The 26752-nt window shown below is 37.4% G+C and overlaps 3 protein-coding genes across 4 annotated transcripts; all 3 read right to left on the bottom strand.

Moving 5' to 3' along the window:
- Positions 1 to 1519: 1519 nt before the first annotated feature.
- LOC127364332 (type-2 ice-structuring protein-like) lies at positions 1520 to 25711 on the bottom strand. 2 transcript variants are annotated; one of them, XM_051401771.1, is made up of 8 exons: positions 25543 to 25711; positions 25337 to 25400; positions 18961 to 19011; positions 18632 to 18726; positions 17929 to 18063; positions 17733 to 17841; positions 15562 to 17242; positions 1520 to 1702 (listed from the first exon to the last, which is right to left on the bottom strand). In XM_051401771.1, exons 2-7 carry the CDS (start codon positions 25395 to 25397, stop codon positions 17175 to 17177), a joined length of 519 nt encoding a protein of 172 aa, XP_051257731.1. In that variant the 5' UTR covers positions 25398 to 25400; positions 25543 to 25711; the 3' UTR covers positions 1520 to 1702; positions 15562 to 17174. The 2 variants fall into 2 exon arrangements, with proteins under 2 accessions (XP_051257731.1, XP_051257728.1); XM_051401768.1 differs by lacking the exon at positions 1520 to 1702 and adding an exon at positions 8126 to 8451.
- On the bottom strand, positions 3738 to 6008 carry LOC127364328 (ladderlectin-like). Its single transcript, XM_051401765.1, has 7 exons — positions 5970 to 6008; positions 5790 to 5871; positions 5651 to 5686; positions 4849 to 4958; positions 4576 to 4710; positions 4378 to 4489; positions 3738 to 4092 (listed from the first exon to the last, which is right to left on the bottom strand). The coding sequence occupies exons 2-7, from the start codon at positions 5848 to 5850 to the stop codon at positions 4025 to 4027; spliced, it is 522 nt and encodes a 173-aa protein (XP_051257725.1). The 5' UTR covers positions 5851 to 5871; positions 5970 to 6008; the 3' UTR covers positions 3738 to 4024.
- LOC127364330 (ladderlectin-like) lies at positions 10476 to 12760 on the bottom strand. The gene is made up of 7 exons (XM_051401767.1): positions 12722 to 12760; positions 12542 to 12623; positions 12403 to 12438; positions 11601 to 11710; positions 11328 to 11462; positions 11130 to 11241; positions 10476 to 10843 (listed from the first exon to the last, which is right to left on the bottom strand). The coding sequence occupies exons 2-7, from the start codon at positions 12600 to 12602 to the stop codon at positions 10776 to 10778; spliced, it is 522 nt and encodes a 173-aa protein (XP_051257727.1). The 5' UTR covers positions 12603 to 12623; positions 12722 to 12760; the 3' UTR covers positions 10476 to 10775.
- Positions 25712 to 26752: the final 1041 nt, after the last annotated feature.

Genomic DNA, 26752 nt, shown 5'->3' with positions numbered 1-26752 from the left:
GATGCACGTGGGGAGCGAAGGCAGGCCTGTGTGGTCCAATCCAACAGCTGAGCTACTGTAGCTCAAACTGCTGAAAAAGTTCATGCTGGTTCTGATAGAAAGGTGTCAGAACACACATTGCATCGCTGTTTGTTGGTCTGGGGCTGCATAGTCCCTGCTGACCCCTGTCCACTGCTGAACGCCCCTACAATGGGCATATGACCATCAGAACTGGACCAAGGAGCAATGGAAGAAGTTGGCCTGGTCTGATGAATCATGTTTTCTTTTACATCTTGTGGATGGCTGGGTGCGTGTGTTTCGCTGACCTGGGGAACACATGGCACCAGTAGGCATAATGGGAAGAAGGCAAGCCGGTGGAGGCAGTGTGATGCTTTGGGTGATGTTTGGCTGGGTCCTGCCATCCATTTGAATGTTAATTTTCCACTTACCACTTACCTGAGCATTGTTGCAGAGGATGCACATTCTTTCATGGAAAAGTTATTTCCTGATGACAGTGGCCTCTTTCAGCGAAATAATGCTCCGTGCCACAAATCAGAAATGGTTCAGGAATGGTTTGAGGAACACAACAACAAGTTTGAGGTGCTGACTTGGCATCCAAATTTCCCAGATCTCAATCCAATCGAGAATCTGTGGGATGTGCTGGATAAACAAGTTCGATCCATGGATGCCCCACCTCACAGACACAGACACTTGATCTAAAAACTGGTCCTGGTGGTCCTCTCTTAGTGGAGAGCTTGTCCAACTGCACCAAGAACTTTGTATTCAAGGGGGCTGTTGGAATTCACATGAACTCAGCACTGATCTAGAAAATTGGACTAACTCTAAAGCTACAGGTATGCAAAGTTTTTTCCTTACCTATATGAACTTTGCTTGGTCTTCTAAGTGACGTTTTCAAAAAAATGGAATCTAACAAAAATGCCTTGATCGAATGAGTAATTGCAGTTTGATGTCCACTGCCATTTTCCAAAGAGAAGAAAGTAGGTTCAACGAGAATAATTTAGAAAGTTTAGTTTTAATGAAGAAAATAATCATCGTTACAATGATACAAAAACACATTAAACTAACAGCAGCCTTGTTTTACTCTTTTTAGTGTACAGGAATTCAGGAGGCAGCTTCTAGTGTTTTGATTAGATTTTTGGTGGCTGTTTAATATATGAACCTACATGCTGGAGTATTATAAAAAACACAAAAAGGTAGACCAAGTGTTTGGATAAGGCATCTGGCCTTCAAGGTGTTTTTTAGATCTTGAGCCTCACAGCAAAGATGACACTATGAAAATTATGCGGCAGACTTAGGATAAACCATCTTCAACTTCCTCTCTCTTCAGTCTGCCAATGATAAGAAATATACTGTAACAATGACACATCAGAATTAATATTCAGTTTCATATGATTGTATCTACATGTCAGTTTGGAAACCCAAAACACTGTCTCCTACATGGAAGGACTTTTTTTTAAAAACAATTGTGTATAATCACACAGATAATCAAATAAAATAAAAAATCTCAAAATGAACCATAGATGTTCACAAATGTAATATTTCATCCATTTGTGATTCTAGTTAACAATTTATTCATGAAGGTGCACAGCTTTGATACATATAAGGCCTATACATTTGATGTTTGACATAAATAATTGAATTAAAGAGGTTGAGTAATTGATAGAAGATTTGTACAATGTTAATAAATATTAGTGGCATTCACCTGAAAGTATGTATTAATAGTGTTGTTAAAGGACCAGTGTGTAGGATTTAGTGGCATCTAGCGGTAAAGTTGCAGATTGCAACTAATAACTAACTATTAATCTACATGCAGTGTGTGGTTTGTCTGTTCTGGGCTACTATAGAAACAATAATTCATACATTCAGTTGATTATACACTAATTAAAATATACCTATGAATTTTATATTCCATTTCTGCCAATAGATTCTCCTAAATTGGTCATTATCCTTAAAAAGTGCCTTTTAGACTTTTAACAAATCGTCATAATAAAATGTACATCTTCAGAAAGAAATGTTCTCAACAATATATTTTAGTTAATAGGAAATGTATTTTTATAATAATGAAATTATTATGCACTTTCTTTTCTAAATAAAATCTAACAACAAAGATATCTGGTCAAACTTTCAAACACAGCTATTTGGCCCTTGTTTGTCATTACTGTTTCATGTCATGCTGTGAAACAACACCAATTTGAGCATTTTTTGGGTCAATATGTGCTCCCTAACTTTGTCAACCTCAGATTAACTGTTTACAAAATGACTGGAATTCAAACACAACTTGTTCTAGCGGTTGGTTTGAGTGCCTGAACATAGAAGGAGGGGAACAACACACATGTATCACAAATAACACAAAATATTGTATTACATGTTTGAGAGCAACACTATGTAGAAGTGCCAATATCTCACATTAGATTGCAGCAACAGAAAGCACTGATTTCTGATTGGCCAGCAGGTGTTAAAATCAGTTTCAGCCACTGCAGGTGTATGTGTGTTAATTATTTCACAGCCAAACTGCATTTTGTAGTAACGCACAAGTGTCACAAGGTGGCAGCAGCTAAATGTGAAGACAGTATATGGGAACGGTGTATATCAATGAATTGAATGAAACAACTGTAAATTCTTCACAATAAAAGCCTTTTTTGGACATGAAGGGAGTCTTTCCACTGAAGTGCTACAGGGTTTTTAATTTGAAACAGAAACAGGAAGTGTTGAGTTGTATGAACAGCATAATGCAGTAGCAAAGAGTTAACAGGGCAAACTGGAGCAGATCAGAAACAAGGAGGCTTTATACTAAAATATGACCGAACGATAAACCCCTGACAGACAATCTATTGATCAATGTTTCTTTTCATTGGTATTGGTTCTAGGTATTGGTTCTAACTATTCCACACATACAATAATTGCATGCAAACTCTCTCTTTTTAGTCTCTTTCAAACACTCAAAAGTAACAGAAAGATTGGTTACATTGTCAATAAAGGTTGGGGCAGCAGTATCTCAGTATGTAGGGACTTGGCTTGGGAACCTTTAGGTTGCAGGTTCAAATCCCACAGACCACAATATGGAGTGTGGACTGGTAGCTGGAGAGATGCCAGTTTTACCTCCTGTGCACTGCAGAGGTGCCCTTGAGCAAGGCAACCTAACCCCAAGAAACTGCTCATGGGTGCCGCTAATGTGGCGAGCCCATCACTCCACCATGTCTCTCCCTGTTGCATGTCCACGAGTGCATGAAGTGTGTATTTCAGTCTGTATATATATATATATATGAATACAAAAGAGTGAAAAGAAGAATTTCCCCAATAGGGGATTAATAAAGTATATATCTTCTTCTTCTAAAAAGGCTCTAAAAATTGGGCTGCATGTTACTATACGAATAATGTTGAGCTGAGTTGAGTTAAACAAAATGGTGTCTATGTGATGTTTGATGCAACATTGATGGCATATTTTGAGATAGAATTTCAACTAATTACTCAAAAAAGTACATGTGTAGAATATTATTTAATGATGTTAGAGGGTTCTTTGATACCTGTTGATTTAACACAGACTCAGGGTGTAGCTCACTTGGTAGAGCACGTGCCCCATGTACTAAGGCTGAGTCTTTGCTGCAGCAGCCTTTGTTTGATTAACCTTTGCCACATGTCATCCCCACTCTGTCTCTCCACTTTCCTGTCGTTCTTCACCAACCAAATAGACACAAAAATCCCCCAAATTATCTTTAAACACAGACTCATAGACCAGCTTGTTTGATGCTTTTAATTTTGCAAAAGACAGGAAATACAGTTGCTAAAGCGTACTTTCCATAACACATTCTGCTGTCTGATCTTCTTAAAAACACAAGGCCTAAGAGACAATCCAGCTCCTCCTTTCTCACTTGTCATTTTAAACGGCAATAGAAAAAAAATTGTAATGGCAATAGAAAAAAAATTGAGATATGCAAAGAAATATAGAGCCTTCAAGTTATGAAACTGATGACACTGATGTTGTGCTCGACAGGTACTTGATACCTCTCTGGCAGCCCAGGAATCATCAGACTTTCTTGGCGCAGACAGATGGGCGAGTAGTACCACAGTTGATATCATCCCAGCACTTTTCCCCTGTAAATACAAACAATCTCTGAAAGTGCTGTCTGCTAAAACATCTTTGTGGTTCCTGTTTTAAACATTTAGAGGAGACAGATTGAGACAAAATCAAGAAACAGTTTTGTCTCGAACTGTAGTAGCTGTAAAATGTCTCCAGGATTCAGGAACCTGTAGTATTAAGGTAGTGTTTGCTGTTACCATGATAACCACAGGTGTTGCCAAATCAATCAGGCATGAAACTTTAAGTATTACAAGTTTAAACTCTATATACTCTAGTACAAATAAGTTAAGTTGATTTACCTCCATAGTTCATTTGCAAACAGTGCTGCTGGCTGCGGCCGTTGTCAGGCTGTCCGTTACACCAGTTCAGATACTGGAAACGAGAACCATCACTCCACAGCCAAAGACGCTCCTAGACAAGAAAACAGAATATTACACAAATTAAACCGGTTTAATCAAATGACATGTTGGGTTTTGTGTAGTAATGATTAAAAATACCTCTTGTGCATCAGAGCCTCCGAGCCATGCCTCCTTAGACTGATAACTTGCGGCCCTAATCAGCCTCTGAATCTCTTGGTACTCCTGTATGTTCTGTACTGATGCAAGGTTTGCACCCATGGACTGGCAGTTTTTCTACAGTGGAGATTAACAGACAGAGAGCAGAGTTGAAACAAATAAAAACATCAAGTCAGAAGAAGAAACCAAGAGTGCAAGTCAAGACAAACAAATAAACTCTTTCTAGAAGCAGTAATTTGAAATCATCCTGATTACCTCAGCTTGAGCCCAAGTCATGGGTCTTGGAATGTAGTGGAAACAGCGATTGTTGAACAGAGACCACCTATTGGGACAATCTGTTGACCTCTTGACCAGACGACTCTTTACTGAGAACACGTAATAGAAAAACAGATAAGTCTTCGGTTAAAGTCTTTACCTGATCGACAAGTTTAGATAATTGCCCAAAAGATAATAAACCACAATTCAAAAAGACAGGATCCCATCACCCCTATTCTTAACCTCTCTACACTGGTTAACCGACAGTTCTAGAGTTGATTTTAAAGGAATAGTTTGACATTTTAATTTGCTTTCTTGCCAAGGTAGCAAGCAGTGCTGTAGTCAAGACCGACTTTGTCAAGTCCAAGACCATGACAAGCCAAGATCTAGTCAAGACCAAGTTCAAAGAGGTTTGAGTTCAAGTCAAGACCGAGTCCACATGAGAGAGACAGAGTCAAGACCGAGACAGAAATAAAAGAATGCTTTTGGCATTGCCAACGAGATGAGTTTTGGTAGCCATCACACGATTGCAGGTGATTATCTCTTCCAAATCCTAACAAAATGGATTTTGAACCCTAAACCAATACCCATTTTCTGAACAAAAGCACTTCAATCAATGGTGTTGTTTTGAAGGAGGAAATAAAAAAATAAAAAACATATTACTGGACTAGGTCGTCCAAATGCTATGATATTTTAATGTCTATCATAATGGTAATACTTGGAGAGTATTCCTGAGTACACAGAATCTTGGACGAAGTGTAAGGCATTTCAATAAAAATCGAATAAAAGAAGACCCGCTGACCTGTTTGATCATCCTTGGCCTTGGCTTCTGGAAGAGCTGGACAGTTTGACATAGCAGTTATTGACTTGGGTCATCTCCAGACATGTAAATGTAATACCTCTCAGTTCATTATACACAATACCATCTCTATATCACTTACCAACAGCTCTGGTCAGAGCCATCATGGCACAAAGAACTGCAAACGCAGTCAGTATCTTCATGTTGGGAATGATGATGATAACCTTCAATAAACAGACAGAAACATGTGAGTAATATCAAGTAGGTAGCAGGCGACTGTCAATGCATTAAAGGAAGTAAGATAAAAGAGTTTGTAGAAAACCTGCTGCAGAATGATCTTGTCTAAAGCCTGTAGCTTCTGTTTTCGACGAGAGAAAGATCAGATCTTATATAGTTACTTATCTTGTCATCTATTACAAAATAGGAAGGAGACATGCAAACACACACATAGAAACACCTTATCTATGTGTTGATCAGATATACTCAGTTCCCACCATGAACAAACACTATTATGATCAGTTAATGTGTGTAATGTGTAATTCAATTTGTTTTAATGTATACAGCATTACTATGTTCTTGGCACATAACATAGACATAATGGTTTACCCGATTTAGCGAAGTTTAAAATATGTGTCCAAATAAGCAACATGTCTTGACCAATACATATGACGGTGCATGTTAACTGACAACGGACAAAACTACAGCACTAAATCGGCTAAACAGTCCTTAAAATATTAAAATAATTCCACGTACAAAAATGACATCAACATATTAAAACAATCTGTGAAATTAATGATAAGTAGAGACTACACTACTGTTAGTGAACTGTAGCTGCCGAGGCTACAACTACCACTGGTAACAAGCTCCCTGGCAGCTTTTTTGAACTGTCTCAATGGATAGACTAAATAAAAAAAAATACAACAGAAATTGTATTGTATTGATTTAGATTGATATACCTTTTAAAATCCTTTAACAAAGCAATACAATTAAAACTATTAAGTTATTAAGTGTTTTTTATTCTATTACTATTTGCACAAATTTCCCTGTTTTCTAAAAACCTAAATTCATTTTGTTTAGCTGTTACAGGAGATATCTGTCATGTTTCTAAATGACTGTAACATTAATACATGCATCTATGCTGGAGTACTGTCAAATAAAAAAACTGGTTGTTTCTCTGCTGCTGTTGTTGCAAAGAAAGTCTTTAAGGATGATTTAGCATTTAGTGAACTTCCAAATCACACTTGGTGAAACTATGATAATAGAACGATAACTCTGATGAAATAATTTCTCAACCTTTCCTTTGAATTCATACTCGTGGGAAATGTACTGTAGCAATGACATATCAAAATATTTGGTGTTACATACACCAATCAGCCATAACATTATGACCAACTGGGCACCCTGGTGGTCATAATGTTCTTGTTATAATGGCCCGTGTTGGATTGGACCACATGGGCCAGCCTTCGTTGCTTTGTACCTATCAAAAGTGGTCCAAGGAAGGAAAAGTGGTGAAGTGGAGACAGGGTCTTGAGGGGCCAAGGCTCATTGATGCACGTGGGGAGCGAAGGCTGGCCTGTGTGGTCCAATCCAACAGCTGAGCTACTGTAGCTCAAACTGCTGAAAAAGTTCATGCTGGTTCTGAAAGAAAGGTGTCAGAACACACATTGCATCGCTGTTTGTTGGTCTGGGGCTGCATAGTCCCTGCTGACCCCTGTCCACTGCTGAACGCCCCTACAATGGGCATATGACCATCAGAACTGGACCAAGGAGCAATGGAAGAAGTTGGCCTGGTCTGATGAATCATGTTTTCTTTTACATCTTGTGGATGGCTGGTTGCGTGTGTTTTGCTTACCTGGGGAACACATGGCACCAGGAGGCATAATGGGAAGAAGGCAAGCCGGTGGAGGCAGTGTGATGCTTTGGCTGATGTTTGGCTGGGTCCTGCCATCCATGTGGATGTTAATTTTCCACTTACCACTTACCTGAGCATTGTTGCAGAGGATGCACATTCTTTCATGGAAAAGTTATTTCCTGATGACAGTGGCCTCTTTCAGCGAAATAATGCTCCGTGCCACAAATCAGAAATGGTTCAGGAATGGTTTGAGGAACACAACAACAAGTTTGAGGTGCTGACTTGGCCTCCAAATTTAAAATAATCATCGTTACAATGATACAAAAACACATTAAACTAACAACAGCCATTCAGGAGGCAGCTTCTAGTGTTTTGATTAGATTTTTGGTGGCTGTTTAATATATGAACCTACATGCTGGAGTGTTATAAAAAACACAAAAAGGTAGACCAAGTGTTTGGATAAGGCATCTGGCCTTCAAGGTGTTTTTTAGATCTTGAGCCTCACAGCAAAGATGACACTATGAAAATTATGCGGCAGACTTAGGATAAACCATCTTCAGCATCCTCTCTCTTCAGTCTGCCAATGATAAGAAATATACTGTAACAATGACACATCAGAATTAATCTTCAGTTTCATATGATTTTATCTACATGTCAGTTTGGAAACCCAAAACACTGTCTCCTACATGGAAGGACTTTTTAAAAAAAAAAAATTGTGTATAATCACACAGATAATCAAATAAAATAAAAAATCTCAAAATGAACCACAGATGTTCACAAATGTAATATTTCATCCATTTGTGATTCTAGTTAACAATTTATTCATGAAGGTGCACAGCTTTGATACATATAAGGCCTATACATTTGATGTTTGACATAAATAATTGAATTAAAGAGGTTGAGTAATTGATAGAAGATTTGTACAATGTTAATAAATATTAGTGGCATTCACCTGAAAGTATGTATTAATAGTGTTGTTAAAGGACCAGTGTGTAGGATTTAGTGGCATCTAGCGGTGAAGTTGCAGATTGCAACTAATAACTAACTATTAATCTACACGCAGTGTGGTTTGTCTGTTCTGGGCTACTGTAGAAACAATAATTCATACATTCGGGTGATTATACACCAAATAAAATATACCTATGAATTTTATATTCCATTTCTGCCAAAAGATCCTCCTAAATTGGTCATTATCCTTAAAAAGTGCCTTTTAGACTTTGAACAAATCGTCATAATAAAATGTACATCTTCAGAAAGAAATGTTCTCAACAATATATTTTAGTTAATAGGAAATGTATTTTTATAATGATGAAATTATTATGCATTTTCTTTTCTAAATAAAATCTAACAACAAAGATATCTGGTCAAACTTTCAAACACAGCTATTTGGCCCTTGTTTGTCATTACTGTTACATTTCATGCTGTGAAACAACACCAATTTGAGCATTTTTTGGGTCAATATGTCAACCTCAGATTAACTGTTTACAAAATAACTGGAATTCAAACACAACTGGTTCTAGCGGTTGGTTTGAGTGCCTGAACATAGAAGGAGGGGAACAACACACATGTATCACAAATAACACAAAATATTGTATTACATGTTTGAGAGCAACACTATGTAGAAGTGCCAATATCTCACATTAGATTGCAGCAACAGAAAGCACTGATTTCTGATTGGCCAGCAGGTGTTAAAATCAGTTTCAGCCACTGCAGGTGTATGTGTGTTAATTATTTCACAGCCAAACTGCATTTTGTAGTAACGCACAAGTGTCACAAGGTGGCAGCAGCTAAATGTGAAGACAGTATATGGGAACGGTGTATATCAATGAATTGAATGAAACAACTGTAAATTCTTCACAATAAAAGCCTTTTTTGGACATGAAGGGAGTCTTTCCACTGAAGTGTTACAGGGTTTTTAATTTGAAACAGAAACAGGAAGTGTTGAGTTTGTATGAACAGCATAATGCAGTAGCAAAGAGTTAACGAGGCAAACTGGAGTAGATCAGAAATAAGGAGGCTTCATACTATAATATGACCAAACGATAAAGCCCTGACAGACAATCTATTGATCAGTGTTTCTTTTCATTGTTATTCGTTCTAGGTATTGGTTCTAACTATTCCACACATACAATAATTGCATGCAAACTCTCTCTTTTAGTCTCTTTCAAACACTCAAAAGTAACAGAAAGATTGGTTACATTGTCAATAAAGGTTGGGGCAGCAGTAGCTCAGTATGTAGGGACTTGGCTTGGGAACCTTTAGGTTGCAGGTTCAAATCCCACAGACCACAATATGGAGTGTGGACTGGTAGCTGGAGAGATGCCAGTTTTACCTCCTGTGCACTGCAGAGGTGCCCTTGAGCAAGGCAACCTAACCCCAAGAAACTGCTCATGGGTGCCGCTAATGTGGCGAGCCCATCACTCCACCATGTCTCTCCCTGTTGCATGTCCACGAGTGCATGAAGTGTGTATTTCAGTCTGTATATATATATATACATATATATGAATACAAAAGAGTGAAAAGAAGAATTTCCCCAATAGGGGATTAATAAAGTATATATCTTCTTCTTCTAAAAAAGGCTCTAAAAATTGGGCTGCATGTTACTATACGAATAATGTTGAGCTGAGTTGAGTTAAACAAAATGGTGTCTATGTGATGTTTGATGCAACATTGATGGCATATTTTGAGATAGAATTTCAACTAATTACTCAAAAAGTACATGTGTAGAATATTATTTAATGATGTTAGAGGGTTCTTTGATACCTGTTGATTTAACACAGACTCAGGGTGTAGCTCACTTGGTAGAGCACGTGCCCCATGTACTAAGGCTGAGTCTTTGCTGCAGCAGCCTTTGTTTGATTAACCTTAGCCACATGTCATCCCCACTCTGTCTCTCCACTTTCCTGTCGTTCTTCACCAACCAAATAGACACAAAAATCCCCCAAATTATCTTTAAACACAGACTCATAGACCAGCTTGTTTGATGCTTTTAATTTTGCAAAAGACAGGAAATACAGTTGCTAAAGCGTACTTTCCATAACACAATCTGCTGTCTGATCTTCTTAAAAACACAAGGCCTAAGAGACAATCCAGCTCCTCCTTTCTCACTTGTCATTTTAAACGGCAATAGAAAAAGAAATTGTAACGGCAATAGAAAAAAAATTGAGATATGCAAAGAAATATAGAGCCTTCAAGTTATGAAACTGATGACACAAAAAACAGTGTGTTTGTTGTGCTTGACAGGTACTTGATACCTCTCTGGCAGCCCAGGAATCATCAGACTTTCTTGGCGCAGACAGATGGGCGAGTAGTACCACAGTTGATATCATCCCAGCACTTTTCCCCTGTAAATACAAACAATCTCTGAAAGTGCTGTCTGCTAAAACATCTTTGTGGTTCCTGTTTTACACATTTAGAGGGAGACAGATTGAGACAAAATCAAGAAACAGTTTTGTCTCGAACTGTAGTAGCTGTAAAATGTCTCCAGGATTCAGGAACCTGTAGTATTAAGGTAGTGTTTGCTGTTACCATGATAACCACAGGTGTTGCCAAATCAATCAGGCATGAAACTTTAAGTATTACAAGTTTAAACTCTATATACTCTAGTAGAAATAAGTTAATTTGATTTACCTCCATAGTTCATTTGCAAACAGTGCTGCTGGCTGCGGTAGTTGTCAGGCTGTCCGTTACACCAGTTCAGATACTGGAAACGAGAACCATCACTCCACAGCCAAAGACGCTCCTAGACAAGAAAACAGAATATTACACAAATTAAACCGGTTTAATCAAATGACATGTTGGGTTTTGTGTAGTAATGATTAAAAATACCTCTTGTGCATCAGAGCCTCCGAGCCATGCCTCCTTAGACTGATAACTTGCGGCCCTAATCAGCCTCTGAATCTCTTGGTACTCCTGTATGTTCTGTACTGATGCAAGGTTTGCACCCATGGACTGGCAGTTTTTCTACAGTGGAGATTAACAGACAGAGAGCAGAGTTGAAACAAATAAAAACATCAAGTCAGAAGAAGAAACCAAGAGTGCAAGTCAAGACAAACAAATAAACTCTTTCTAGAAGCAGTAATTTGAAATCATCCTGATTACCTCAGCTTGAGCCCAAGTCATGGGTCTTGGAATGTAGTGGAAACAGCGATTGTTGAACAGAGACCACCTATTGGGACAATCTGTTGACCTCTTGACCAGACGACTCTTTACTGAGAACACGTAATAGAAAAACAGATAAGTCTTTGGTTAAAGTCTTTACCTGATCGACAAGTTTAGATAATTGCCCAAAAGATAATAAACCACAATTCAAAAAGACAGGATCCCATCACCCCCATTCTTAACCTCTCTACACTGGTTAACCGACAGTTCTAGAGTTGATTTTAAAGGAATAGTTTGACATTTTAATTTGCTTTCTTGCCAAGGTAGTAAGCAGTGCTGTAGTCAAGACCGACTTTGTCAAGTCCAAGACCATGACAAGCCAAGATCTAGTCAAGACCAAGTTCAAAGAGGTTTGAGTTCAAGTCAAGACCGAGTCCACATGAGAGAGACAGAGTCAAGACCGAGACAGAAATAAAAGAATGCTTTTGGCATTGCCGACCAGATGAGTTTTGGTAGCCAGCACACGATTGCAGGTGATTATCTCTTCCAAATCCTAACAAAATGGATTTTGAACCCTAAACCAATACCCATTTTCTGAACAAAAGCACTTCAATCAATGGTGTTGTTTTGAAGGAGGAAATAAAAAAATAAAAAACATATTACTGGACTAGGTCGTCCAAATGCTATGATATTTTAATGTCTATCATAATGGTGATACTTGGAGAGTATTCCTGAGTACACAGAATCTTGGACGAAGTGTAAGGCATTTCAATAAAAATCGAATAAAAGAAGACCCGCTGACCTGTTTGATCATCCTTGGCCTTGGCTTCTGGAAGAGCTGGACAGTTTGACATAGCAGTTATTGACTTGGGTCATCTCCAGACATGTAAATGTAATACCTCTCAGTTCATTATACATAATACCATCTCTATATCACTTACCAACAGCTCTGGTCAGAGCCATCATGGCACAAAGAACTGCAAACGCAGTCAGTATCTTCATGTTGGGAATGATGATGATAACCTTCAATAAACAGACAGAAACATGTGAGTAATATCAAGTAGGTAGCAGGCGACTGTCAATGCATTAAAGGAAGTAAGATAAAAGAGTTTGTAGAAAACCTGCTGCAGAATGATCTTGTCTAAAGCCTGTAGCTTCTGTTTTCGACGAGAGAAAGATCAGATCTTATATAGTTACTTATCTTGTCATCTATTACAAAATAGGAAGGAGACATGCAAACACACACATAGAAACACCTTATCTATGTGTTGATCAGATATACTCAGTTCCCACCATGAACAAACACTATTATGATCAGTTAATGTGTGTAATGTGTAATTCAATTTGATTTAATGTATACAGCATTACTATGTTCTTGGCACATAACATAGACATAATGGTTTACCCGATTTAGCGAAGTTTAAAATATGTGTCCAAATACACAACATGTCTTGACCAATACATATGACGGTGCATGTTAACTGACAACGGACAAAACTACAGCACTAAATCGGCAAAACAGTCCTTAAAATATTAAAATAATTCCACGTACAAAAATGACATCAACATATTAAAACAATCTGTGAAATTAATGATAAGTAGAGACTACACTATGGTTAGTAAACTGTAGCTGCCGAGCCTACAACTACCACTGGTAACAAGCTCCCTGGCAGCTTTTTTGAACTGTCTCAATGGATAGACTAAATTAAAAAAAATACAACAGAAATTGTATTGTATTGATTTAGATTGATATACCTTTTAAAATCCTTTAACAAAGCAATACAATTAAAACTATTAAGTTATTAAGTGTTTTTTATTCTATTACTATTGGCACAAATTTCCGTTTTCTAAAAACCTAAATTCATTTTGTTTAGCTGTTACAGGAGATATCTGTCATGTTTCTAAATGACTGTAACATTAATACATGCATCTATGCTGGAGTACTGTCAAATAAAAAACTGGTTGTTTCTCTGCTGCTGTTGTTGCAAAGAAAGTCTTTAAGGATGATTTAGCATTTAGTGAACTTCCAAATCACACTTGGTGAGACTATGATAATTAATGCTGCACTGATAGAACGATAACTCTGATGAAGAATTTCTCAACCTTTCCTTTGAATTCATACTCGTGGGAAATGTACTGTAGCAATGACATATCAGAATAGTTGGTGTTACATACACCAATCAGCCATAACATTATGACCAACTGGGCACCCTGGTGGTCATAATGTTCTTGTTGTAATGGGCCGTGTTGGATAGGACCACATGGGCCAGCCTTCGTTGCTTTGTACCTATCAAAAGTGGTCCAAGGAAGGAAAAGTGGTGAAGTGGAGACAGGGTCTTGAGGGGCCAAGGCTCATTGATGCACGTGGGGAGCGAAGGCTGGCCTGTGTGGTCCAATCCAACAGCTGAGCTACTGTAGCTCAAACTGCTGAAAAAGTTCATGCTGGTTCTGATAGAAAGGTGTCAGAACACACATTGCATCGCTGTTTTTTGGTCTGGGGCTGCATAGTCCCTGCTGACCCCTGTCCACTGCTGAACGCCCCTACAATGGGCATATGACCATCAGAACCGGACAGGAGCAATGGAAGAAGTTGGACTGGTCTGATGAATCATGTTTTCTTTTACATCTTGTGGATGGCTGGGTGCGTGTGTTTCGCTTACCTGGGGAACACATGGCACCAGTAGGCATAATGGGAAGAAGGCAAGCCGGTGGAGGCAGTGTGATGCTTTGGGTGATGTTTGGCTGGGTCCTGCCATCCATGCGGATGTTAATTTTCCACTTACCACTTACCTGAGCATTGTTGCAGAGGATGCACATTCTTTCATGGAAAAGTTATTTCCTGATGACAGTGGCCTCTTTCAGCGAAATAATGCTCCGTGCCACAAATCAGAAATGGTTCAGGAATGGTTTGAGAAACACAACAACAAGTTTGAGGTGCTGACTTGGCCTCCAAATTTCCCAGATCTCAATCCAATCGAGAATCTGTGGGATGTGCTGGATAAACAAGTCCGATCCATGGATGCCCCACCTCACAGACACAGACACTTGATCTAAAAACTGGTCCTGGTGGTCCTCTCTTAGTGGAGAGCTTGTCCAACTGCACCAAGAACTTTGTATTCAAGGGGGCTGTTGGAATTCACATGAACTCAGCACTGATCTAGAAAATTGGACTAACTCTAAAGCTACAGGTATGCAAAGTTTTTTCCTTACCTATATGAACTTTGATTGGTCTTCTAAGTGACGTTTTCAAAAAAATGGAATCTAACAGAAATGCCTTGATTGAATGAGTAATTGCAGTTTGATGTCCACTGCCATTTTCCAAAGAGAAGAAAATAGGTTAAACGAGAATAATTTAGAAAGTTTAGTTTTAATGAAGAAAATAATCATCGTTACAATGATACAAAAACACATTAAACTAACAACAGCCTTCTTTTACTTTTTTCAGTGTACAGGAATTCAGGAGGCAGCTTCTAGTATTCTGATTAGATTTTTGGTGGCTGTTTAATATATGCACCTACATGCTGGAGTGTTATAAAAAATACAAACAGGTAGACTAAGTGTTTGGATAAGGCATCTGGCCTTCAAGGTGTTTTTTAGATCTTGGTCCTCACAGCAAAGATGACACTATGAAAATTATGCGGCAGACTTAGGATAAACCATCTTCAACTTCCTCTCTCTTCAGTCTGCCAATGATAAGAAATATACTGTAACAATGACACATCAGAATTAATATTCAGTTTCATATGATTTTATCTACATGCCAGTTCGTCAACACAAAACACTGTCTCCTACATGGAAGGACTTTTTTTTTTTTTTAACAATTGTGTATAATCACACAGACAATACAATCTTTAAAAATATCTCAAAATGAACCATAGATATTGACATAAATAATTGAATTAAAGAGGTTGAGTATTGATAGAAGATTTGTACAATGTTAATAAATATTAGTGGCATTCACATGAAAGTATGTATTAATAGTGTTGTTAAAGGACCAGTGTGTAGGATTTAGTGGCATCTAGTGGTGAAGTTGCAACTAATAACTACCTAATAATCTACACTCAGTGTGTGGTTTGTCTGTTCTGGATTACTGTAGAAACAATAATTCATACATTCAGGTGATTATACACTATTTAAAATATACCTATGAATATTATATTCCATTTCTGCCAATAGATTCTCCTAAATTGGTCATTATCCTTAAAAAGTGCCTCTTAGACTTTTAACAAATTGTCATATTAAAATGTACATCTTCAGAAAGAAATTTTCTCAACAATATATTTTAATTAATAGGAAATGTATTTTTATAATGATGAAATTATTATGCACTTTCTTTTCTAAATAAAATCTAACAACAAAGATATCTGGTCAAACTTTCAAACACAGATTTTTGGTCCTTGTTTGTCATTACTGTTACATTTCATGCTGTGAAACAACACCAATTTGAGCATTTTTTGGGTCAATATGTCAACCTCAGATTAACTGTTTACAAAATAACTGGAATTCAAACACAACTGGTTCTAGCGGTTGGTTCGAGTGCCTGAACATAGAGGGAGGGGAACAACACGTATCACAAATAACACAAAATATTGTATTACATGTTTGAGGGCAACACTATGTAGAAGTGCCAATATCTCACATTAGACCGCGGCAACAAAAAGCACACATTTCTGACTGGCCAGCAGGTGTTAAAAAAATCAGTTTCAGCCACTGCAGGTGTATGTGTGTTAATTATTTCACAGCCAAACTGCATTTTGTAGTAACGTACAAGTGTCACAAGGTGGCAGCAGCTAAATGTGAAGACAGTATATGGGAACAGTGCATATCAATGAATTTTACAACAACTTTAAATGTTTCACAATAAAAGCCTTGGTTGGACATGAAGGGAGTCTGTCCACTGAAGTGCTACAGGGTTTTTAATTTGAAACAGAAACAGGAAGTGTTGAGTTTGTATGAACAGCATAATGCAGTACCAAAAAATTAAGAGTGCAAACTTGAGCAGATCAGAAATAAGGATGCTTCATACTAAAATATGATCAAATGATAAAGACCTGACAGCCGATCTATTAATTAGTGTTTTGTTTCATTGGTATTCGTTCTAGGTTCTAGGTGTTATGAGAAAATACCAGTTGCTCAATACAGCCTAAAGAATACATGAAAAGTTAAAGGTCCAGTGTTTAACATTTGGTAGGATCTCAGAAACGGATCACAATATTCATAGATATGTTTTCAGTAGTTGTCAGAGTGCACTGAATTAAATAAATTAGGACTGCTATTATCAGTCTTTTGTTACCATCCAGTAAGCTTTTTTTGTATGATGGGTCGATATTTTGGTCTTCCTATCATTGATCTATTTTGAACCTACAGACTCCTCCATCTCATGGTGTTGTATTTAAAGTTTTGTGTGTACTCATGTGCTATGTAGTGAGAGGTCAGACTCACAGACTGGCATATTTCAATGCTCAAGGCTTTTAATTGTGTATAAGACAAGAAAAAAAAAACAGTTGACTCTCCAGAATGAAAGGCCTAAAATGCTACAGTGTACAGCATGTTTCTCTGTTGTCCAAAGAAATATCATGGCTTTCTTGCGCAGACAAACGGCCTCATGTAAGAGCAAGGCTGGTCGTCAAATTTCTTTTGATCTGTAAAAAGACAGGGAGTTATTTAGACAACCAATGAACCATCAGAATTAGGCCAAGCATATGTATATAACACTGATAGTATATATAATGGACAGAGCTTCCGGGTCTTGAAGTGAAGCCAATGTGGAGGTGTCACGTAAACCTGTATTCTATGTAATGGCTGTCTGTCTATCTGTAATACGAGATTGTGTGTTAGCAGGCGGACCACCATCGTTTCCTGCTACAGACGAGTCAAAACTGTGCAGCCAATGAGAGCTGCTCAAACATAAAGACACAACTTCCAGCTTTCCCTCCTCTGTCAAGCCAAGATATGATTTGATCTAAGGTTAAGAGGTAGTGGTTTCTGGTCGTTACTGGTGTTACATGTTCTTAGTTGTTGAATAGAGTGAAGGGTTTTGAGACGTTCAAACATCCTACCAAAATTTACCATTATCATCACTTTTACTGATGAAAAAAAGGAAAATGTTTCTGAAGCTATATATCTGTTTACCTCCAAAGTTCATCAACATACAGTGTGCCTTTGGTTGATTATCAGGCTGTCCTTGATCCCAGAAGTTAAACTGGAAACGTGTACCGTCACTCCAGAACCAGGTAGCCTCCTAGACAATTGCAATATAACACAACAGATGTTTAAAAGTAAAGGTTTTATTTACAGTGTTTTACATTTTGTGCAGTCAGTGACATACCTGTGCCGCATCGTAGCCTCCAAGCCATGTGAGTGGATACGTATGAGTGAGAATCAGGATCATACCCTGAATCACATGATGCTCCTCAAAGCTGTGCACCGATGCAAGGTTTCCACCCTGATACAGACAGTTTCTCTATCCAAGCACAGAAAGGATGGAGGATGTAGTGTGGAGCCATAAAAATGATACATTACATACCAAACACACCAAATTAGAAGCCAATAACAGCAGAATGGATGTAGTGTAGAAGCTTTTTGCACCAGTGGTGGAGAAAGTATTTAGGTAGCCTTGAAATGTGTGAAAAACGCAAACAGCACTTTCTAGAGTCTAGACAATTTTACTGTTGAAGTTGGTTGAGGTGGAGCTCATGTTTACTATTTTGTAGAGGACTGCAACTATGGATTATTTTCTCCATTGAGCAACTGATTGTTTGGTTTATAAAAATTGTTCGAAATGTCGTCTTGTTTCATCCAACCAACGGACAAACCGTAATTATTAAAGGATTATTAGTTAGGAAGCTGGAACCATGAAAAACTACTTAAATGATTGTGTCAAGGTCAATTCAAAGACTAAACCTTTACATTTACAAGTAGTAAAGAGGAGTAAAAAGCCCTAAATAATAGAAAGAGTGATTTGTGTCTCAAATAAGTACTGTGTTACATTCCACCACTGTGCTGCACTGAAGCCAAATCATCCTAATTACCTCAGCATCTGCCCAAGTCATTGCTGTTGGAATATAGATGAAACAGCGATCATTGTAACCAGTCCAACCGGTGGGACAAGCGGTGTGACTATTCCCTGAAAACAAATTTAGAAAAGTTGTTAACATGAGAGGCAACAAAGCAGGTCCCCATTGATGCACCAGACCTACAGAATTCTTAATTTAACTTTCTGAGGGGCTTATATGAAAATGTATCTTGAAAACAGCTGATAATGGAGTTGGCGAGAGCAGGGAGGCAGAACCAATACAGTTTTAGCCCTAAAAAGACACTTAAATACTTCAGAGTCATAAGAGTAAGAAGTTTAAGTCACCTTCTTGAATGAATGATTCTGTCCCTTCACCGGTCTCTGCTTCTGGAACAGCTGGAGGTTTTGACACAGCACTTAGTGACTCGGTTCATCTTCTGTTGTTAATTTACATACACAATAACTTGCATGAAAACTCTCATTTTCATCAAAAGTGACACAAAGATTGGTTACATTGTCAACAACGGTCAAAAAAGGCTGTCAAATTGTTTGTTAGTATATGTGATCTTCTCCAATTTCCATTGATTCCCTTTTATTTTTGGATTTTATTTCTTTGACTAGGAGACACTTTGTGACTGCTGTCTGTGAAAGGTGATTATGTACACACACCTATATATACACATATATACATATATACACATACACACACACACATATATATATATATACATACACACATACACACATACATATATATATATATATATATACACATATATATACACACACACATACATACATACACACACACATGTATATACACACATATACATATACATATATATACACACATATATACACATACACATATATATAGACACGTGTATATATATATATACAGACATACATATATACATATACATATGTATATGTGTATATATACATATATGTGTGTATATGTACATACATGTATACATACATACATACATACATGTATATATGTATATATACACATATATATATATGTATATATATATACACACATACATATATATATACACACACACACACATATACACACACACATGTATATATATATATATATACACACATACATATATACATATATACACACATATATACATATATACACACATGTACATATATACACACACATATATATACATATATACATATATATACACATACATATATACATATATATTCAATTCAATTCAATTCAATTTTATTTGTATAGCGCCAATTCATAACAGAAGTTATCTCAGGACACTTTTCAAATAGAGCAGGTCTAGACCAAACTCTTTAAAACATTAATTACAGAGACCCAACAGTACCACCATGAGCAAGCACTTGGTGACAAGGGCAAGGAAAAATTGCCTGTTAAAAGGCAGAAACCTAGGACAGATCCCCGGCTCTAGGTGGGTGGTCGTCTGTCTCGACCAGTTGGGATGAGAGAGAGAGAGAGAGAGAGAGAGAGAGAGAGATGGCAATGGCAATCAAGCAGGACCATGGCAGGAGGCTCCAACAGGATCGACAAGAACCTGCGAGATGAGAAAGCACAAGAACTCCGGGGAAGAAGTGAAGTTAGTAACATGCATTAATGGGACATGAATGAGTGCAGAAAGAGAGAGGAAGGGAGGAGCTCAGTGCACCATGGGAAATCCCCCGATAGTCTAGGCCTATAGCAGCATAACTAAGGGATGGTTCAGGACTCACCTGATCCAGCCCTAACTATAAGCTTTATCAAAGAGGAATGTCTTAAGCCTACTCTTGAATGTGGAGATGGTGTCTGCCTTCAGAACCACAACTGGAAGCTAGTTCCACAGGAGAGGAGCTTGGTAACTGAAGGCTCTGGCTCCTGTTCTACTTTTAGAGACTATAGGAACCACAAGTAGCCCAGCATTCAGAGAACGTAGTGTTCTAGAGAGGTAATAGGGTACTATGAGCTCTTTAAGATATGAAGGGGCCTGACCATGAAGAGCTTTATAGGTGAGGAGGAGGATTTTAAATTCTATTATACATTTTACAGGGAGCCAATGCAGAGAAGCTAGTACAGGAGAGATGTGATCTCTTTTTCTAGTTCCTGTCAGTACTCGTGCTGCAGCGTTCTGAATTAATTGGAGCGTTTTAATGGACTTATTGGGGCAACCTGATAATGAAGAGTTGCAGTAATCCAGCCTTGAAGTAACAAATGCATGGATTAGTTTTTCTGCATCTGTCTGTGATAGGATGTGTCTAATTTTTCTAATATTACGTAAATGAAAGAAGGCAGTCCTGGAGGTTTGCTTTATGTGGGAGTTAAATGACAAATCCTGATCAAAGATAACTCCAAGATTCCTGACAGTGGTGCTAGAGGCCAAGTTAATGCCATCTAGAGTAACTATATCTTTAGACAGTGAGTCTCTAAGGTTTTTGGGGCCAAGAACAAGAATTTCAGTTTTTTCTGAGTTTAACATCAGAAAATTGCAGGTCATCCAGGATTTTATGTCCTTAAGACATGTTTGTAATTTAGATAATTGATTAATTTCATTGGGCTTGATTGATAGATATAACTGCGTATCATCTGCATAACAGTGAAAGTTAATGGAGTGATTCCTAATAATGTTGCCTAAAGGGAGCATATATAAAGTAAATAGTATTGGTCCAAGTACAGAACCTTGTGGAACTCCATGACTAACTGTAGTATTTATTGAAGATTCATCGTTAACATGTACAAACTGCAAGCGATCTGATAAATATGACTTAAACCAGCTTAGTGCGGTTCCTTTAATGCCAATTTGATGCTCAAGTCTCTCTAAAAGAATATTATGGTCAATGGTGTCAAATGCAGCACTAAGATCTAATAATACAAGTACAGAGACAAGTCCATTGTCAGAAGCAGTCAGAAGGTCATTATTAACTTTAACCAGAGCTGTCTCTGTGCTATGATGAACTCTAAATCCTGACTGAAAATCCTCAAATAAACTCTTGCTATGAAATTAGAAGATAGAAATTCACACAACTCTTTGGCGACTACTTTCTCCAGAATCTTAGAGAGGAAGGGGAGGTTAGAAATCGGTCTATAGTTGGCTAAAACCTCTGGGTCAAGAGTGGACTTTTTAAGAAGGGGTTTAATTACAGCTACTTTAAAGGACTGTGGTACATATCCTGATAATAAAGAAAGATTAATCATATCCAGTAAAGAAGTGCCAATTAAAGGAACAACTTCTTTAAGCAGCCTAGTTGGGATCGGGTCTAATAGACAGGTTGATGGCTTCGATGAAGAAATGATTGAAGTTAACTGATGAAGATCGATAGCAGAAAAACAGTCTAAATATATATCTAAGTTTACATTGGCAGAAGTCCCTGAACTTGGAGAGCCACTGATAACTGTTGATGGCAGTTGGTGATTAATTTTTTCTCTAATAGTAATAATTTTATTATAGAAGAAGCTCATGAAGTCATTGCTACTTAAGTCTATGGGGATATGTGGCTCAATAGAGCTGTGACTCTCTGTCAGCCTGGCTACAGTGCTGAAGAGGAACCTAGGGTTATTCTTATTTTCTTCTATTAGTGCTGAGTAATAGGCTCCTCTGGCATTACGGAGGGCCTTTCTATAAATTTTAAGATTATCTTTCCAATTTGAGCGATATTCTGATAATTTGGAAGAGCGCCATTTCCTTTCAGATTTCCTAGCTATTTGTTTTAACTGGCGGGTTTGGTGGTTATACCAAGGTGCTAGTCTCCTATGTTTTGATAATTTCCTTTTTATAGGAGCGATAGAGTCTAATGTTGATCGTAGTGAGCCTGTAGCACTATCGACAAGATTATCAATTTCCGAGGGACTAAAGTCGTTATAGGACTCTGTTAAGTTCAGACATTGCATTGAATTAAACACTGAAGGAATCTCCTCCTTAAATTTAGCTACAGCACTGTCAGATAGACATCTGCTGTAGGACGTTTTGCCTAATGGCTTATAATCTAATAGTATGAATTCAAAAGTTATTAAATAATGGTCAGATAGGAAAGGATTATGTGGGAAGACTATTAAATGTTCAATATCAATGCCATATGATAAAACAAGGTCAAGAGTGTGATTAAAACAATGAGTTGGTTTATTTACACTTTGACAGAAGCCAATTGAGTCTATTAATGATATAAATGCATTACTAAGGCTGTCATTGTCAACATCCACATGAATATTAAAATCACCTACAATAATTACTTTATCTGATTTAAGGACTAAACTTGATAGAAACTCTGAGAATTCATAAAAGTAGAGTATGGTCCAGGAGCGCGGTACATTATAACAAATAGAACTGGCTGCAATGTTTTCCAGTTTGGGTGAGAAAGACTAAGAACAAGGCTTTCAAATGAATTATAATTTAGTTTAGGTTTAGGGTCCATTAAAACGCTCAAATCATATATGGCTGCCACTCCACTTCCTCGGCCTGTGCCTCGAGGAATGTGAGTATTAATATGAGTGGGGGGGGGTGGATTCATTTAGGCTAACATACTCCTCGTGGGACAACCAGGTCTCAGTATACACACACATATATATACATATATATACATATACATATATATATACATACAAATATATACACACATACACACATACATACATACATACATACATACACACACACACACACAAACACACACACTTTGCTTTCTAGTTTTAAATTAAGGGCTCCTCAGATAATTACAAAGCTACAATGACTCAGCTGAGACCAACAGTCACATGACAGTTATACCACAAACAGGCTGTGTTTACATAAAGATAGAGAACATGGAAGGGAAGGATTCATGCCACGATATTTGACGTGTACTATAAAACTTTGATAAAAAGCAGGGTCCAAATTAGACGCAGGTCCCCTGGTGTGCGTACAAGTTTTGACAAATAAACACAGGTCTAGATTTTACAGAAGTTCTTTGGATGTATAAATCTTCTTAAAGCCTCAAAGCTGCTTAGATCACCTACATACAGTTGAAACCAGAAGTTTACATACCCTGTATAAAAAGACCCTTTTTTTTCTCTCTGACATTAAATCAGATTAAACTTTTCCTGTTTTAGGTCAATTAGGATTACCAAAATTATTTCTACTTGCTAAATGCCAGAATAATGAGAGAGAGAATATTTTAGACAATGTTTTCATTACTTTCTTGAAAGTCAGAAGTTTACATACATTTCATTAGTATTTTGTACCATTGCCTTTAAACTGTATGACTTGGGTCAAACGTTTTGGATATCCTTCCACAAGCTTCTCACAATAGTTGGCAGGAATTTTGGCCCATTCCTCCAGACAGAACTGGTGTAACTGAACCAAGTTTGTAGGCCGCCTTGCTTGCACATGCCATTTCAGCTCTGCCCATAAATGTTCAATAGGATTGAGATCAGGGCTTTGTGATGGCCACTCCAAAACATTGACTTTGTTTCCCTTAAGCCACTTTGTAACCAGTTTGGCAGTATGCTTTAGGTCATTGTCCATTTGGAAGACCCATTTGCACCCAAGCTTTAACTTCCTGGCTGATGTCTTGAGATGTTGCTTCAGTATTTCCACATAATGTTCTTTCCTCATGATGCCACCTATTTTGTGAAGCGCACCAGTCTCTCCTGCAGCAAAACAACCCCACATGATGCTGCCACCCCTGTATTTCACAGTTGAGATGGTGTTCTCAGGCTTGCAAGCTTCCCCCTTTTTCCTTCTTTTGACTTTCCCATGATGTTACACAAAGAAGCAGTCTGTTTCAGGTGTGCCTTAAAATACAATAACTAACTAAAATGTTGTCAATAAATAAAATCAGAAGCTTCCAAAGACATGACATCATCATCTGGGCTTTCCCAAATTGTTTAAAGGCATAGTAATCTTAGTGTATGTAAACTTCTGACTTTGAAGAAAGTAATAAAAAATTGTCTCTCATTATTCTGGCATTTAGCAAATAGAAATATTTTTGGTAATCCTAACGGACCTAAAACAGGAAAAGTGATAAAAAGAAAAGAAAAAAAGCATATGTGTCTTTTTACACAGTGTATGTAAACTTCTGGTTTCAACTGTAAATAGAAATATTTAAACGTTTGTCAATATGATTGAAGCAAATAAAAGCCTAAGATATTAATTAAAGCTTGTTGAAAAATGCTGTATATATTATATATATAATTTACCCCGTTATAACTGTTATACTTCACAAAAGTCATTTTTGATATCTCAATGTCTCTAGCCACGATTCTGCTGTTTCCATAGAGGTGCAGGACTTTTATATTGCACTGACAAACTAACCCACAGTTGGTAAAAAAGTGAGAGGAACCTAAAAAAAGAAAACACACTCTAAAACCGAAACAGTTCATTTAATTCAAAAAAATTGTTGAAACTCATTACATCTAAAAATCTAAGTACTACTAAAAACAAAATACTTAAATAAATAAAAAAGTACTTAATCAGGATCTTTAATCTTTTTCTGTGACTTACAAAACTAAGTTTGTGCCGCTTAAACTTACTACTAAAGGCTGCTTAATTAGGAATCTTTTTTAACTTAAAAAGAGTTTGTGTTACTTTGTTGTTAAATTTTTGCTGTAATCTGTTTCAACAATTTTTTTGCATTAAAGTAACTTATCACATTACAGTGCAGGAACTCCTTCGGGTTCAGAAGAGGGAACATTGACCTCTTTTTCAGGAAGCATCGATTGCAAGTATAAATAAAATGAGCAGCTCATAATCACCAGCAGCTGTGGTCCAAGCCATCATGGCACAGACGAGTAGAGACACAGTCAGCATCTTCATGATCTTCAATAAAGAGAAACAGACACATTGGTAATCCTTCAGAAGAGATGTGAGGACAGTACTAGTGGCTGTCAGAATTCATCAGAGGACGTAGAGACGATGATGAAGACAGAGCAGAGTAGAGAGAAAGAGAGTTGAAGCAAACCTCCAGCTAGATTATCTTCTTTGTCCGCTTGTAGCTTCGACCTTCTTGTGTTCAGGTGCTGAACAAGAGAAATGCCAGCTCTTACATACAGTAAATTACCCTTTGTGTTGATTACAAATCAAGGTTCAAGCGGTGAGATGGAGAAATTCTTGTAAGAGGTGTACCTGCAGCACCCTATGAGAGCTTGTTAAATATTTGTATAACCCCACAGTTTGATTCAAATGTTTGACAATCTGTACAAGGTTCAACAACCTCTTTCCCTCAATTCGGGTAAATAAAAACTTGTTGAGTTGTGGTTGAATATTAATAGAATTTTATATATACAGTCTTAAAAAAAAAAAGGACAGAAAACCACAGCAAAAACATGCTACTTAACTGTGTTGCACTGACACTGGCCATGTGTCAACACTGGAAAAATGCTTACTTCCTCCTTTTACGGTAAAAAAAAGATTTTCTGTTTGAGTGGATAGAAGAACTGGAATTTTTATTAAATAATGTTTTCATGGTGGTTAGAAAAAAGAAGATAGAGGAGTGAGGACAATTTCTCAAATGTTAAACAAGACAGATCCTGGTTTATAGTGAAGTCAAGTTGCAAAGAAGCATTGAACACACACACTGGTGTGGTTCTGCTGTACCACACACATACATTGCAGCACAAGAGGAAGTGTCTTATTGCATTATTTTGTCTTTCATAAGGCAAGAGTCAATAAAGCATTTTAGGAGGGAGCATGGCGTAATTATGAGATACAGACTGTAGCCCTAATTAACATTTGAAATATTAGTGAAACCGAGCAATGCACTGTAAAAAGGGTTTTAAGTCAAACTTGAACTTTAAAATTTGGACTTTTGTTGAGGTAATTTATGTTGTAAATTGTGCAGTGGACAATGAGTTAGACTCATTAGGTGACTATAAACCTGACTCTAAATGTATGTTAATGTTGCTGTTAAACAAAACAAAACGGTGTCCAGTACACTGTTGCAAACAGGAACCTTCCTATATGATGTTGATGCAGCATTAATGGCATATTTCTGTGATAAAATATCTTCTTATTACCAGGGTGCTAACTACAGGGGAGCCGGGCTCAACTTAATGAACTCCCCTGAAAACATGATTTGTGAAATTTTGAGGGGTCTCTAAAATATAGAGAACCTGCTACTTTTGCCATGCAGTTTTCTGTATCGTCATCCTCAGGGATTAATGTGCGTAATA

Source organism: Dicentrarchus labrax, unplaced genomic scaffold (genome assembly GCF_905237075.1).
Source record: "Dicentrarchus labrax unplaced genomic scaffold, dlabrax2021, whole genome shotgun sequence".
Taxonomy (NCBI): Eukaryota; Metazoa; Chordata; class Actinopteri; family Moronidae; genus Dicentrarchus; species Dicentrarchus labrax.
This window is presented reverse-complemented; position numbering and strand designations above follow the sequence as displayed.